The sequence below is a fragment of the Mercenaria mercenaria genome, chromosome 1, assembly GCF_021730395.1.
Source record: "Mercenaria mercenaria strain notata chromosome 1, MADL_Memer_1, whole genome shotgun sequence".
NCBI lineage: Eukaryota > Metazoa > Mollusca > Bivalvia > Venerida > Veneridae > Mercenaria > Mercenaria mercenaria.
In genome coordinates this window covers 24,917,204-24,934,882 of record NC_069361.1, presented here as the reverse complement: position 1 = coordinate 24,934,882, position 17,679 = coordinate 24,917,204, and the positions used below count along the sequence as shown (strand labels likewise).

Below are 17,679 nucleotides of genomic sequence, written 5' to 3'. Positions count from 1 at the left end.
ATATAAAGATCTGCCCATATTCGTGAGAAACAGAGTTAGTGAAATAAAGGCAGATGAAAAAATAAAGTTTGAATATATTTCAGGAGATCAGAATCCGGCGGACGTAGCTTCTAGAGGTTGTTCCTTAACAAAACTTAGTGTTTTTGAATTATGGTGGAATGGTCCATGGTGGCTTCATGAGCAAGAAAGCACTTGGTTGAAACACAGCGGCAACGTATGTGAAAGAAATTCCTGCGCAAAAGAGGAAATAAATGATTCAGAAAATGTTATGATACAAATTTCTACCCGTGAAAATAAAATTCTTGTGTGTTTTCATCTCCTTTTGAAATCGACAGTGAAAAATATTCTTCTGTTACAAAAATGCTAAGAGTGACAGCTTTGGCTCTAAGATTTATACAAAAAATACGCAAGTTACCTTACACAAATGGAAGCTTGAAAAGTTCTGAAATGAAAACTGCAGAAGAAATGTGGTTACTACATGTTCAAAGAAAACACTTTGCTGATGAATTTGAGTCAATTAGAAGTGCAAAGAAAAACAATCTGCAACAACAATTAGGTCTTTATATTGATGAAGTTGGACTACTGCGATGCAAAGGCAGATTAGAGAATGCGGATATCAGTGAAAATGCCAAACATCCAGTACTTCTGCCAAGAAAAGATCGTTTGACATATCTTTTCATTGACAAAATACACAAAGAAATTCTGCATAGTGGTGTTTCCCAAACGTTAGCAAAAACAAGACAAAGATTCTGGATTCCACATGGTCGAGCAACAATAAAGTCTGTTCTACATATGTGTACAGTGTGTCGCCGCTTTGACGGAGGTCCTTATAAGATGCCGCCGATGCCGTCTTTACCTCCATCTAGAGTGACAGAATGTAGGCCATTTTCACGAACAGGTTTAGATTACTTGGGTCCTATCTATGTGAAATCAAATGATACACCAAAGAAAGTGTGGGTTTTGTTTATTCACCTGTCTCGTGACTAGAGCCGTGCATCTTGAAGTCGTGCTTGATATGTCTACTGAAGAATTTTTAATGTGCCTGAGACGATTTATTTCTGAAAGAGGCACCCCTGTTCAGTTGATCAGTGATAATGGTTCGCATTTCAAAGCTGCCAGTTCAATATTAGATCGAATATGGAACAGAACGCTCCATAGTGATGAAGTTCAAACGTATGCGTCTAACTCCAGAATCACTTGGAATTTCATTACGGAACTTGCTCCGTGGATGGGAGGCTATTACGAGAGACTCGTAGGCATAGTAAAAAAAGTGTTTCGAAAAACGTTAGGCCGAAGACTTTTAACACTTATTCAGTTGCAAACATTAGTGAAAGAAGCGGAAGCGGTCGTGAACTCAAGACCTCTTGTCTACGTAGGTGATGACGTAAATTCCAGCATCACATTAACGCCTAGTCATTTTTTAACATTAAACCCAAGTACAGGTATTCCGGAATTGGAAGCAGATGACATGGATTCTGATTTTTTAGCTTGTTATAGTTCAAGTGATCGTCTTCTAGAAATTTGGAAAAAGGGTCAGAAATTGATTAACATGTTCTGGCAAATTTGGCGCAACGATTACCTGTTGAGTCTTCGGGAAAGGACTCAAACACAATTAAAAACTGGGAGAATTCAATCTTCTGATCAACCAAGTATAGGCGACATAGTGTTGCTAAAAGAGGATTTGCCTAGAGGAAGTTGGAAGTTAGGAAAAATAGTGAATTTAATTCAAAGCCGTGACGGTAAAATTAGATCAGCAAAAGTTAAAGTTTCTTCAGGAAAAGTGCTTGGGCGTCCCCTTAAGCTACTTTTTCCTATTGAGACGTCATCTAGTGCTGGTGAAACATATTTTCATAGTGATAAATGTGGTACTACAGATGAAGCTGGAAAGACATTAAGGACACCCCGAACAGCAGTGGAAAGTGCTAGACAAAAAATAAAGGACCAACTGTCATAAATACAGTTATCGAAACTGTTTATACAGCATATAAAAATCGTAGTTTTAGTTTTATTTTGTTTCGGCGGAGCATATTCAATAAAAATGTACTTCCACAAATTCTCGTGAATACTGCTTCCTAGCGGAGCAAAGTAAAATTAATTCCCATGCAGTTCACGTGGGCATTTTGTTTCGGCGGAGCATATTCAATAAAAATGTACTTACACGAAATTCTCGTGAATACTGCTTTTTAGCGGAGCAAAGTAAAATTAATTCCCATGCAGTTCACGTGGACATTTTTGTTGCGGCGGAGCATAGTATTATAGTAAAACAATATCATGAAATTCACGTGCAAATCGCTTGGCGGAACAAAAGTATCTATAAATAAAAGACAATAAAGTTTGCACGAGGTTTTCAGAAGATATTTTACATTGAGTAAATCATTGTAAGGCTGTCATTTATAAAAGACATAATTTAAAATTGTCAAAGATGTTTCAGTGCGATACGTGTAATAAATATTACAAAAATATGAGAAATCTAAAACGACACATTAAAGAAAAGCACACAGCAATAGAGTTCTGGAACTGTACAGAAAATAATTGTTCATCGAAATTTATCAGGAGAAGCTATCTCAGCAAACATTTGATATTGACACATAAACATGATGCAGCAACGGCGAGGGAAAAGGCGTGTTGTGCACTTAGAGGGGATATTAAAGAACATGGGTATTATGAAGAAATTAGTGATGATGAAAGCATCTTTAGCTTACTGGCAGAACAAAATGGAGAGCTTGAAGAACGTGACTTTGTTGGAACTGTTAGCGATTATAACTTATCATTACTTCAAGCAGATACAGATGTTGACAACAAAGAGAACAACGACGAAACTGACATGTGTTCCAATCATGATGAATCAGAAGTGAATGAATTACTAGTAGATAAAATTGAAAAAGAGTGTCACCATGGAGAAAGTGAAGTGATTGTTCAGAGTGTATCTGATTCTGTTGATACTGAAGAATTAGGTCAACAGATAAATAATGATAACACATTTCAAAAAATGGATGCTGATGAACTGGATTATAGTGACATCAGCAGTGTTACAGAGGACGTTCGTGACGTCACGAGTACAAATAATAATGACGTCATAAGTGAAACTGATAATAAGATCGACAATGTAGTTGAGTCTGATGATGTCAACAGTGTTCGTGATGTCATTAGTAGAAGTGATGATGCCATTACTAGTGATAGTGATATAAATGAAAGTGATGACTGTATAGTCATAGAAGAAAGGTCTTATGGAGATATAAGTGAAAACAGTGCTGATGAATATCTCAAAGAAGAAGAGATATCCACGGCATTAGTGCCCTCGAATGTCACAACCCGAACACAAACGTTGATATTAACTTTTACGAAGAAAACATATTACATTGGTGATGAAGAAGTGGATTCTGTAATAACAGCTGAACAAGAGTACATAGATGACTTTGAGTAATCTCCGGTATGGGAGTGTCGCGAAGTACGCGAACTTATTATAAATTTGAACTGTTGCAAAGTATGCAATATTATTCATTTATATGTATCCGCCGGCATGGCGGATGTGTGTTAATTTAAGGATTATGTTTACCGGCGGATCAGCGTCGGCGGACTTTTGTTCATGTTTTTCACGCTTTTCATGTGAATTGCATTGTTTGAAATTACTATAAATAGGTGTATTATATTAAAAGAAAAAGGTTATTTTTCAGTTTGGGATTTATAGAAGTAAAAAGGTGTTTAAGAAAATAAAATATGATTTAAATGATATGGATATTTGTTATCATTCAAAAATAGAATAAAATATTATGTAGCATTTAAAAACTGGGGCATTCGCTACAGGTAGGGGGTCGTACACCAAAATCACACATTGATACCGGATATGGCCAACTTGAGCATCGAGGACGGCCTGGCATCGTTGGCGCATAGAACCGACAAGTGTGTTGATTTCAGTATGTTGAATGTTGTTCCTATCCTGAATTAAGGCTTGTGTTGGTTCATTGACGTCCGACGGTGGAATAGGGCGACGTCGAACACGTTGGCCCAAATTATACCAAAGGTGTTCGATCGGATTCAGATCTGGGCTTTTGGTGGGCCAGTCATTAATAAATGCAATGTTATTCGTCCTGCGGATTTTACAGTATCTCTAGCTGTATGGCTGGTGGTATTATCAGTGATATTGGCATTATAATGTACACTTACTTTACGAACAACTTCCAGTATATCTGGGGCATGACGTCTTTTTTCATATAGAACATTGAACGTCTCTCTTTACTCTGGTCTATTGGAAACGTCTCCATTGGTTTACCGTCGAAGTCGAACTCGGCTAAAATACACGAACTGTACCCGGTGACCAGAGGACACGCCGTGTAACCGTCATACTGAAATGGACGAAACAAGGTTAGTGACTTCTTGATTATTTGTTTCTGTATTTTCCATCTTTTTTTCTGAGTATTTCAGTTATGTCACTGCCGCAAATAAGGTGGCTCAGTTTCCTGGATTCCAGGTCAGTACACAGTTATTCCCAAATTACTAATATCTTTTCTTCCGGAGACAAATGATGTTGAATTACTTAAATTATGTCCAAGAACATGTGCCCCTGACACAGAATCACGATTGAATAATCCCAGACAAATGAACAACTTACCAAAGTCCTATACATATAATTCAGACCATTGTAATATGAATGCGTCTGTAAAAGCAATTATGAATGTTGAGTCTTTTTGTTACACTGCAAAATCAACTCGAGATCTGAATTTTCTTGCAGTCTGATATGCTTTTTGCATGAAGTACATAATGATGTAAAATTTATTTGAGCCGCGCCATGAGAAAACCAACATAGTGCGTTTGCGACCAGCATGGATCCAGACCACCCAGCGCATCCGCGCAGTCTGGTCAGGATCCATGCTGTTCGCTTTCAAAGCCTATTGCAATTAGAGAAACCGTTAGCGAACAGCAAAGATCCTGACCAGACTGCGCGGATGCGCAGGCTGGTCTGGATCCATGCTGGTCGCAAAGCCACTATGTTGGTTTTATCATGGCGCGGCTCATTTGTTAATGACCGTGTTCTGTTTTGATTATCTTCAAATAAGTTGAAACCGTTTTACTCCGAGATAACCGAAATTCGACGTAAAATATTTTTGCTGGATTTGAAACTGTCACAGAGATAGCCAGAAGTTAGCCATAAGTGAGTTCGAGATATCAAGTTCCATCTTATTTCTTTTAAATTGTGTTTGGACTTATTCTCAAACTGTTCTTCCATTTCTGCAACAGTCCTTTTATTATTGAAGTTACACAGTCATTTCCACATAGGTATTCTTAACAATAAATGTATAAATGAAATTTACTTCTCCTTATACAACTACATCACTGAGGACTTTTTAGTTCTATCAGATTGTTTTCTTATGTTGAGTAAGCTGCGCTGCGTGGCAATAAATCGTAGGCCCTGCGGCGAAATTTGAATTTTGAGACGTTTTCAATGTCAGATCAATGCCTAAATACAATCCAAATTTTAACACTTTGCATTGTTTTTATTTAAGAATATGACTTTAAATCAAAGGCCGGGTGTTGTTTTCGGAAAATGGCGTATTTTGGGTCAATATATTAAATACATGATAATTATGCTGTATATAATTGCGGAAGTAATTTTTACGGTTCAATCCCTTTACTTACGTACGGTTTATCTTGAGGATAAAAGCCAACGCTAATAGACATTTACGGATTAAGTCTACGTGGACTGTGGACACCTAAGGCGATAGATTTTTCAAGGGGACCGTCTCAACATAGTTTAATTATATTAAGCGCGATATGAAAAAGAGTTTATAACGGCAATAGGGTTTGAGTTATTATATCATCACTATGCGGTAGGCGATATAAAATTTGGATGTGCCTGTTTTTAGCTCGACTTTTCGAAGAAAAAGTAGAGCTATTGCATTCGCTCCGGCGTCGGCATCGGCGTCGGCGTCTCCGTTGGTTAAATTTTTTGATAAAGTCAAATATCTGTGATTTTGACAGAATAATGCCCCCTTTTAAATTAGAATTTTTGGTTAAAGTTTTTGATAAAGTCAAATGTCTCTGTTACTATCAAAGCTATTGACTTTAAACTTAAAATAGATATTTACTATCGAAGTCTACACCAGGTGATTTTGATTTAACGTCGCACCGACACATGATAGGTCACATGGCGACTTTCCAGCTTTAATGGTGGAGGAAGACGCCAGGTGCCCCTCCATGCATTATTTCATCACGAGCGGGCAACTGGGTAGAACCACCGACCTTCCGTAAGCCAGCTGGATCGCTTCCTCACATGAAGAATTCAACGCCCCGAGTTAGGCTCGAACCCACATCGATGAGGGGCAAGTGATTTGAAGTCAGCAACCGTAACCACTCCTCGGCCACGGAGGCCCCCAAAGGTTTTGATAAAGTCAAATATCAGAGGATGGGAGCAAAATTTAAAGAACTTTACTGTCTAAGTCCTAAGGAAAATGACAACAAAGGGAAGAAATTCCCCGAAAAACTCTTAGTCCACTAAAATTATTAACAGGTACAAATGTGTCAAAATACACCTTAACTTTGCAGGTACCATCCATGTTGTACCAAAGAAAAGTGGTCTCGGTTTTTACCTACGGCTAATAATAAAAAAGTTACAAAATAACCTATTTCTAGTAACATAAAAGGGAAGTAATTCAATAGAAAATATTGTAAGTGAACAAAAAAAAAAAAAAAAAAGAATCTGCCAAATAAAAACAAGAGCACCGCAATGCAAAGCAACATAAACACAAAACAAAGTCATGTGACCTTTAACCTCTAAGTGTGACCTTTACCTTGAAGCGAGCTATGTGCTCTGCACGTCGTCTCAATGTGGTGAACATCTGTGCCAAGTTTTTTTTAAATCCTTCAAGCAGTTTAAGAGTTACACATCGCACTCGAAACAAAGTTATATGACCTTTAACCCCTAAGACGGACACACAGACAGACAGACGGTCAGACGAACACCAAAATACGTTCCTTCGGGCGTATAATAACAACAAATGAATGGAGACGCAAGATATTACGTTTTCTACAGTTTTCACAATGTTTTACCTGCTGACCTACATTTTGATCCCAGCTAACCCAGTTAAGATTTATTTTCATTTCGGACGACGACGACGATGGAATACGGATACACTGCGAACAGATAAGCTCATGTTTTCAACTTTGTCGCAGATGCGCAACTTATAATATTGAAGAACCTTTCGGGAAAGTGTTATGACGCTAGATCAAATACTTTTTGCGATATGCATAACAAAACACCTCTCTGGCGAACAGACAGACGGACAGACAAATCCAAATCTTATCCTGTGCGGTAACATAATAAGCCAGACCTTACCATCATTATTGGAATGTTTTCCTACCACACATAAATTAAAATTATCATGTTGAGACGGTCCCCTTGAAAAATCGATCGTCTTAGGTGTTCACAGTCCACGTAGACTTAATTCGTAAATGTCTAATAAGCTCTCTTTGCCCTATACTTTATCATCAGTAAATATGTAGCATCGCCTATTTATGTATAATAATTGTAAATAACACAAGAAATTGTAACAGTTTATTAATCTCATTCTTTTTAAACTCTTACAACGTTATTGTATCCCGTCTATGATCATGTGTTATTCAAAATATTTTGTAGAGGTATGTTTTCTCAAACATTTACGAAACATTTATATTGATATACAAAACAACTTACTTTTCCATCAGGAATTTTTCCATCCATCACCTGACAAAGACTGTTCAGTAATATTTTGTTCTGTGATGCTACAATGGTACAAAACAAAAAATTAATATGTTTTTTAGTTATCCAGTGGGTTTGGTAATCCACTTATTCAGATACCAAAAGTTATCCAGTGGGTCAGGTAATCCACTTATTCAGATACCAACAGTTATCCAGTGGGTTTGGTAATCCAATTATTTACATCCAACTGGCATGTGGCAAACGTAATGGTGTGCTAGAAGAGAACTGATCTGAGTAAGACTGAAAATAACATACGTCTACATTATACATTTAGTTCTATTTGCACTACCCACACATCATCGACAGTACTATCTGTGTAACTTATATATTAGCTTTCTTCACACAAACTGTATTTGGATACAAGGAGGTAATGCGATTAAAAGTACGGTCGAATTACTTCAGGTTAAAGTGATTTGTCTATCCTTGAAGGCAGCAATCTTTATACATACTTGTTTAAATCCTGTTTTCTTATGCAACTGGGAAATTCATGACATTTAAGCAAAATATATCGTACATAATGTACGGTAGTCCTAATTTTTCATCATTATGGAACCAATGCCATAAACATAAATTATATGTTTATTTTTGAAAACGTTTTGTTAGATAATAAAGAGCAATAATCAATTTAACATATTCATTATAAAAATCTTTTAAAAATGAATCAAACATCTACATCTATGTGGTAACTCGAAACAATATCAATTGAACAGAATATGGAGGCGCAAGTATAGTGACGGTCATTAAAAGTGAAATACAAATCGCATTACAATCTACCCTTATACTGGTAGACGAAATCATGGAAGCATTGAATGCAACCAAATAAAGACAAATTAGGATATAGATAGCTGAATTAAGGGGTATTGTAGCAAGTCACTCAGCAAAGATTAGAGTATATATATGGTAGAGGAGGGCCTTCCAGATATATATTGTTCTTGGGAAAAATTGAGAAATATTGGGATCTTAAATTTTGAACGAGGTAATTTAGATTCCTGGTAGAGATGAGTCGGTGGTGGTGTACATAAACAAGATTGAATATGATTTTGTAAGAAAAAAACAAAAACAATAAAAAAACACTGAAGTGTTGAGACGATGCCAGTCATAACAGAGAGTTAAGCAATGGAGAAACACGACATATCGTGTCGCGGATATGATTTAGTAGTTAAGGGATTTAGATAGAGATTCAAACAAGAGCTGTCACAATTGGTGACAAATGCCCCCGAAGTAAGCCCAAGAATGCCACAGCTGTATGCGCAAAAATCACATATCATTTTGTGACCATGACCTAAGAGGCCTCGGTCATAAGTGTGACACATCTTCTCAATATGGTTAACATTTGTGTCAAATTATTTTCAAATCCCTTCATAGAGTTATGGAACAGTCAAGAAACACCTTTGACTTCTGAATGTGACCTTGACCTTAGAGCTAGGGGTCTGAGTCTTGCACATGACACCTCATCTCATTATAGGGAACATTTATGCCAAGTAATTTCAAAATCCCTTCACCAATGGCAGAGTTATGGACTGGACACGAAACATACCATGTTAACCTTTGACTTGTAAGTGTGATCTTGACCTTGGAGCTAGGAGTCTTGGTCTTGCGCATGACACCTCATCTCATTATGGTAAATATTTATGCCAAGTTGTTTCAAAATCCCTTCATGGATGGCAGAGTTATGGACGGGTCACAAAACAGACCATTTTAACCTTTGACCTCTAAGTGTGACCTTGGCCTTGGAGCTAGGGGTCTGGGTCTTGCGCATGTCTATTACAGATGTGACATGTATGTAGTTTTAGTTTTCTGATTACCAAAAATATTCTAAATATTCTTTTTTGTCAAAGTGCATGTTCTCTTTTAGTTTTACATTTGTATATTTTAAAAAGTTGTTGTAGCTGCCTGTTTGCGACGTTTTATTTGTGTTTTATTTTTCAGTAATTTTATTTCAACAGGTTGTTATTTTTACAAAAAATGATATTGATATTGTAGATTGTAGATGACAAGAACAATTTTCTAGGTAGCTCATCGATTGTACTTACCATATTCGTTATCATTCAAATTAGAGAATAGAATGTAGATTTTTGGATCCGAAAACTGGACATAATTCATGTTCTTACATTTAGTTTTGTATGCTTTGTTGGCAAATAAAACACGATTTTGAGTTCAGATGCATAGTAATCTAATCACTAAGGCCGAAGGCCTAAGTGATTAATTACGACGCATCTGACCGACAAAGCACACAGAACTAAAATCTATTTCCATTCTTACACGTTCGAATTACAACAATCTGGAATTAAATGCGGTTTTAAATACGAGGGAGTAAACCGGAATAGCCAAAAGTAGGTCATTATGCGAAATCAACAAGACAAATTCAATACACTGTAAAATCCTTCTTTGTTTTATAAAAAAAAATCTTAAAAGTGTTAGAAAATCAATTTTGAGGTAAGTATTATATCCGTTAAACTACGTATATGGTGTGGCAGGAAACGTTTTCAACATCAGAAGTGTCTTATTCATCAATTAACTTGTTGTTTCAATAGTAGGTGAGGGTACTTACCTACAGCGGCAGCAGTTTTAGATGTCGGAACATTGGTACAGTCACCGAGACCGAAAATATTGGAGAAGTTTTTGTGCTGCATTGTTAGCTTGTTAACATCCAGCCAGCCTCCTTCATCTACGATAGAGGATGTCGAGTTCTTCAGCACATCTGGGGCTGACATCGGGGGCACCGCGTGCAGAAAATCGTACTGAAAATTTGAAAACATCTGTAAATATTGCTAGGATATAATAACTTAGTTTGCAACGTGCTCTTAGTTACAGAACCCGGTCACACTGTTGGGAGCTGTATAATAAAATATTTAGTACAATGTCATGAAACTCTGCGAGAGGGTTATGCGTCTTTCAGGCAACTGCCAATCACGTCTGCGTTGATTGCATGCCTTCCTTATTACAGTGCGACAGTATTTACATTTTTTCGATTGAAATACACACATTGTATTCAATAAGTGACATTTTAACATAACAAATGTTTAAACATATACTTCAATTGCCAATATCAGTAGCAATACATGGTATAATAGCATCATAATCAACATATACGTACATTGTAAGTTTCCTCGTTATCATGGTCCAGCTGTTTGAAAGTTGCCAACTTCTTCACGTGATCTACTGATGTCAGGTTTCGTCTAAAATTTACTTGAATGTCTCTGAAACAAATATAGTTTGAAACACATAGTTTGAAACACATTTCTCTTTTCGAAATATAATATATATTTCATTTATTCATATTTATAGGTTATTAGATTTGTATCCAGAAATATGCATGAGTTTGCAGCGAAAAAACTGCGCGACTTTAGGAGCGCTATATTATTCCGCGAAAGAAAGAAATCGAATAATTTAATGATTTATTACATACGCATCTACATTTAAAATAATTATACAAATGAGTAAAACTGGAAATATCGACGTTAAAGAACCTTTGAACGCGACGCCATACATGAAACTGGCTATGTGTGCCCTAACATGGGCTAACGCCACCGCTTATAATAAGGCAGAATTCCGTACACGCGGCTGGGAGCACTAGAAAGTGATTATATTGCTAAGAAATACAAATAGGACAGCATTCTTTCGTCAGATTTCTTTGTTGGATTTGGAGTAGATGGAGAAGATTCCATAATAACAGGACTACATATGTGTTATTTAATTTAAATTAGAAAACTAAGTTCTTTATTCCTAGGGGCCTCAATGGCTGAGTGGTTAGTGTCGCTCACATGACTCTCACCACGATGGTTTTGAAACTGCGTTTGGATGTAGAATTATTTCATGTGAGGAAGCATCTACTTTGCTCACAGCTGATCGGTGGTTCTGTTCACCCATCAAAAGCTGGAAAGTCACCATATAACGTAAAATTGTATAGGTGTGTCGTTAAACCCTATAAAACAAGCATATTTTTATCATTCCTGGTCATACAAGACTAGTTTTGTAATTTATTTTGTAAAGGTTGCCATGGTAATGTGAAAATAGTTATATCCTTCAGGAAAAATCCTAGTTTAATCACTTATACTTACTTTCTTTTAACGATTTCTGATAAGCGTGTAGCATATTTCGGAACCCCAAAAATCACATCCAGGGATGTATTGAACAAAATTTGTGACTTGTCCCGAACTCCATGCTGGAACACAGACAAAGACAAAAATGACATTTGATCTGGTAAACTTTAAAAATATATTGATAAACAGATATCACGATTTTACTTCACAATATTGAGTGAAACAATGTATGGGATGCGACCCAGCAGCCCAGTCGCTATAGTATCGGCATGGTGTTCCGACCGGGTTCGGGTTCCTGGCTGGCAAATGTTTTTCATGCATACCCAGACAGACAGTCTGTGTTCAGACCCTGTATTTTGTTCACAGGAAGTAACTCCTGAAGCTATTCATATTTTGTATAATTATGCCTCGTTTCTTCTCAAAACACCGGATAATCAGAGCCAAGAAAGATTGGCCAGAATATATAAGGGAAATTATTTAAAAAAAATATCTAGTCGGTAGCTAGACTACCAGACAGAAGGTATCGGTGCTTTTGCCGGTGCCGCTGGATAAAGTCAAGTTGCAGGATGGCTTTCGTGCTGTGTTATAACATTTTGAACTACTTCAAGGCTTAATTTGTGCATCCATGCATTATGTCTTTTTTACGGAATCCTGTTAGGACCATGTCGTATGTCGTCCGTCATGCGTTGAGGTCGACACACGAAAATGCGACACGACATCGCGACAAGACACGCGACGATGCAACGCGACATCGCGACAATGCGACATGACACACGACAATAATATCGTTAGTGTCGTTTCACATTGTCGCCTTTCAAAAGCGCGATATTTCGCATTGTCGCGTCGCATTGTTGTGTGTTGTGTCGCATCGTCGCAATGTCGTGTCGACAACGCGACGCGACGCTCGACAATGCAAAGCGATATTTCGCATTGTCGTCTTGAAATGTCTTGCCTCGTGACTGTACCGGATTCGCGACACACGGCAAAGCGAAACGACACACAACGCAACACGCGACAACGCGAAGCGACGCTCAACAATGCGAAGCAACATTTTAATAATATCGTTTTAAATTGTCGCGTGTCGACCGGTGTCTTGTCCGTATTTACCTGACCAAAATGAAAGTCTGCAAAAATTTCTGCAAATGTCGCAATCTAGTACAATAGGATTCGAACCTGTTGGTGATAAATACAGGAAGAAGAACTCGTTTGGTACCGCCTCCTGAAAGTCTGCGAGTGTTCGTAAAATGTTGCAGACAACTGCAAATGAAAATGAACCTGTAATGGATCTCTATGAGAAAACGCGTTTGTCGCTGACTCCTAAAAGCCTGCTAATGTTCCTGAAAATGTTGCAGACCAGTGCAAATAAATATGAACCTGTTAACGTTGTCTATGGGAAGATGAAATAGTTTGGCACCACCTTCTGATGGTCTGCGAGTGTACCTTTATGTTTCACAGACCAGTGCAAATAAACTGGACCCTGCTGGTGATGTCAACAGGGGGTAGAACTTGTTTGACAACACCTCCTGAAAGTCTGCGAGTGTTCCTGCAAGCGTTCCAGACCAGTGCCAATGGATTCTAACCTTTTGGTGATGGATACGGGAGGAAGAACTCATTTTGCATGCATCCTAAAAGTTTGCGAGTGTTCCTGAAAGTGTTGCAGAACAATGCAAATGGATTGAAACCTATTTTGGATGTCTTTAGCGGGAATAACTCATTTGGTATCGCCTCCTGAAAGTCTGCAAGTGTTCTGCGACACTTTCAGGAACACTCGCAGACTTTCAGGAGGCAGTGCTAAACGAGTTCTTCCTCCCGTATCCATCACCAAATGGTTGGAGGAACACTCGCAGACTTTCAGGAGGCGATGCCAAACACATTCTTCCTCTTATAGTCATCCTGTACAGGTTCATCATTTGCTCTGGTCTGCAACATTTTCAAGAACAATCGCAGACTTTTAGGAGTCAGTGCCAAACGAGTTCATCCTCTCAACCCTTACAGGTTCATTTTCATTTGCAGTTGTCTGCAACATTTTAGGAACACTCGCAGACTTTCAAGAGGCGGTGCAAAACGAGTTCTTCCTACTGTATTTATCACTAAACGGTTCGAATCCTACTTGCACCGTGGGTCCTCCGTGGCCGAGTGGTTAAAGTCGCTGACTTCAAATCACTTGCTCCTCATGAATGTGGGTTCGAACCTTATTCGGTGCTTGAATTCTCCATGTGAGGAAGCCATCCAGCTGGTTTATGGAAGGTCGGTGGTTCTACCCAGGTGCCGGTCGTGATGAAATAATGCACGGAGAGACACCTAGAGTCTTCCTCCACCATCAAAGCTGGAAAGTCGCCATATGACCCAAAATTGTGTCGGTGCGACGTTACAACGAACAAAAAAGAACAACAAAAGCTGTCACAGGAGACAGCGCGCTCGACTATTGCGATGCTGGATAGTGAAACTGGGCACATCAGAGGAAACTGGAGCTGTCACTGAAGTGTTTAATGACTCCAATGGATCTGTGTCAAAAATATTAAGTAATAAGAGAGGTAAAGATAAAATGTATCTTAACACTATATATGTATAATTCTAAGCAAAAAAAGGGGGCATAATTCATGAAAAAATGGTGCAAGAGTTATGGCCCTTGTGTCATATGATGTGAGTGATGATGTTGAACAACTACTTTAAGTTTGAATCAAATCCATTTAGTAATAACTGGGATATATTATAAGTACATTAAAACTTTAAGCTGAAATTCTAAGTGAAAGGGAAGATAATTCATTAGATATTGGTACCAGAGTTATGGGTCTTGTGTCATATGATGTGGGAAATGACGTGGAAAATCTACTTTCAGTTTGAATCAAATCCATTTAGGAAAAATTGAGATAGAGTGAAAGTGCACCAAAACTTTAACCTGAAATTCTAAGTAAAAAGGGGGGATAATTCATGAAATATTGGAGTGAGAGTTATAGTCTTTGTGCCATATGATGTGGGTGATGATGAGGAATAACTATTTAAGTTTAAAGCAAATCCATCAAGCAATTACAGAGATAAGGAGAAAAAAGAGAAAGTGTAAAAAAACTTTAACCAAGGTGAGGACGCGGAAAGACGCCGACGCCGGGGTTAGTATGGTAGCTCTCCATATACTCGTATAGTCGAGCTAAAAATAAAAAAAATATTTGCACTGGACCGCGACATTTGCAGAAACTTTTGCGGACTTTCATTTAAGGCCAGGTAAATACGGACCAGACACCAGTCGACCCGCGACAATTTGAAACGATATTATTAAAATGTAGCGTCGCGTTGTCGTGTGCCGTTTCGCATTGTCGTGTGTCGCGATTCCGGCACGATCACGGCGCAGGACACTTCAAGACGAGCAACGCATTGTCGAGCATCGCGTTGTCGCGTGTCTTCTCGCGTTGTGGCGCATCGCGAGCAGCAAAAAAGGCAGACTGCGACGTAGGACAATGCGACACGACATCGCGACAATGCGACACGACAAACAACAATACTAAGCGACAATGCTAAATATCGCCTTTTTAAAAGGCGACAATGTGACACAACACTACGATAGTATTCTTGTGTCGTGTCGCATTGTCATGAGCTCGTGTCGCATTGTCTGCGTCGACCTTAAAGCTCGACGGACGACATACGACATGGTTCTAACAGGATTCCGTACTTTTACGTAAATTATGGTGAAACTCAAATATCTTTATATCTGCGTTTTATACTTACATGGATTTGAAAGACATTGACGAAAATAAATTATTTCACACCTATATATTTTCAACAAATTGGAAGCTTTTTTTTCTATCCCATGACAATATAACAGAAACCAGTCCTGATTATACTGAGTGATTTAAAATGTATTTACATTTTCTTAAGTATGTATACCTACATCCGAAATCTACAGTCCACAAGAAGTTGGCAGTTACTTGTGGAGAACAGGCTTGTACTGGTACAGAATCCAGGAACACTGGTTAGGTTAAGTGCCCGCCGTTATATAACTGAAATATCATACTGTTGAGAAACGGCGTTCAACCGAAAACAAACAAACAAACAAAAACAGTCCACAAACTCCATATTTTTTCATATTCGACTCGAGTCCAAAATATTCACTTGTACACAGCAGTAATAAACCATATTTGGACTAGGCATTCGCCTCGTGCAAATATAGGTTTTTACTGCTGTGTACTCGTCCAATCACTGTTAAATAACCTCATATTATTGGCTTACATTTCTCCAGTACTCATCGGCAAGGTACATGATTTTTTGTGGCGCCCCACCACACTTTATTGGTGTGTTTGGAACAGTGAAGATAGCGTTGCCTCCTTTGAAGTTCTGTATAGCTGGATACGTCTTTATCACCGTATCTTTCATATAGTTACAGCACACTGCCGGGTCATTCTCAAGCGCATCTACAAGACCATCTACCTGGAGTTATAATAACATTTGATTGTTGGCGATTGTCCCTTAGAACAACCAGTAAAGATTCTCTACAGACAGATTGTGTATCTATCAGTCTTTAGGCCCGTCTTAGGGACTGACTAATGTATTTGTCGTTCTCATACACGATTTCGTTAGAATCATCAGCATAAATATTTATATAATTAAAATAAAAGTTAAAACAATATGAAATACGATCAATGTATCCCTCATAGAGCGAATACCTGAAATGGGCTGTTGTACAGCAGTTGTTGCTCTTTTGTCACGAATTTCATGACCCATTTTCAATGTCATGGGTTTCTGTCTATAGTATGATAGAATTATAGCAATTTGTTATAGAATATGCGACTACTATAGACGAGACAAACTGTTCATGTATTAGTTAGTTACGAACAGGTCGTTCACTTTGCCCATAACTCATCCGAAACCTTATCTTCGTGTAACCGACATCAATAAGCGTGAGGAAGGTATTCTCTACTCAAGAGGGTTGTTGTTTAGTACAAATTATACTTACTTTATCGGGGTTGATCTGTAAACCAAGGGCGACAACTAGATAATCGTAGGTCAGCTGTAAATAAACAAAAGACTAGCAAATAAAAATAAACAAGAAAATAGTATCAAATTTAAAGTTTGTATTATATACTAACAGCTTCTTAACTTCTTCCAGAGTCTGGACTAAAAACTTTCCTAAGTCATACGTAGGAGATACTACGTCCTACGTAGGAGTTAGTAAGTCCTAGTAAGTCCTACGTAGGAAATAGTAAGTCCTACGTAGGAGATAGTAAGTCCTACATAGGAGAGGGTAAGTCCTACGTAGGAGATACTAAGTCCTACGTAGGAGATATGGTAAGTCTTACGTAGGAGAGAGTACATACTAAGTCCTACGTAGGAGATACTATGTTCTACGTAGGAGATACTATGTCCTAGGTAGGAGATATGGTAAGTCCTGCGTAGGAGATTGTAAGTCCTATGTAGGACTTGGTATCTTCTACGTAGGACGAAGACTAGAGATACTATGTCCTACGTAGGAGATAGTACGTCCTGCGTAGGAGATAGTAAGTCGTACGTAAGACAAATTTGAATCTCTCTGTTCGCACCAGGACGCTGCCATACTATCGAATCCGCATCGCCCAACTTAAAATTACACAAAACATAATTATGTGCTCACATACCGAACAAACTCGATTTAGTGTAAGAACGCGCTTTCTTGCTTATAGTTTAAAATCTTGTGTTCCTCAGTCATGTAGCCGACCGTACACTATATCGTATGTTAATTTAAGCAAGCACATCGCACATAACTTTCTAATACAAACTTACTTACTAGTGTAAACTCATCGTTTAATATTAAAAATAAAAAATGTAGTATGTCCTAGCTTGTTGCATAGCTAACTACTTCCTCTTTGCATTTTCTTTTCATGTGACATTCACTTAATTAATGTAGAAAGTTGTCAAGGTATAACACATTACAGTACA

The 17,679-nt window shown here is 38.0% G+C and overlaps 1 protein-coding gene across 1 annotated transcript in view; it reads right to left on the bottom strand.

Moving 5' to 3' along the window:
* Nucleotides 1–17,679, bottom strand: part of LOC128556805 (sulfide:quinone oxidoreductase, mitochondrial-like) — a 30,960-nt gene that overhangs the window by 10,772 nt on the left and 2,509 nt on the right. Inside the window, exons 3-9 of the mRNA XM_053542475.1 lie at nucleotides 16,721–16,774; nucleotides 15,997–16,194; nucleotides 11,794–11,897; nucleotides 10,830–10,932; nucleotides 10,284–10,473; nucleotides 7,688–7,755; nucleotides 4,165–4,343 (exon numbers count right to left, since the gene is read on the bottom strand). Of these exons, the coding sequence (XP_053398450.1) occupies nucleotides 4,165–4,343; nucleotides 7,688–7,755; nucleotides 10,284–10,473; nucleotides 10,830–10,932; nucleotides 11,794–11,897; nucleotides 15,997–16,194; nucleotides 16,721–16,774 (896 nt within the window). The remainder of the gene's footprint in view (nucleotides 1–4,164; nucleotides 4,344–7,687; nucleotides 7,756–10,283; nucleotides 10,474–10,829; nucleotides 10,933–11,793; nucleotides 11,898–15,996; nucleotides 16,195–16,720; nucleotides 16,775–17,679) is intronic.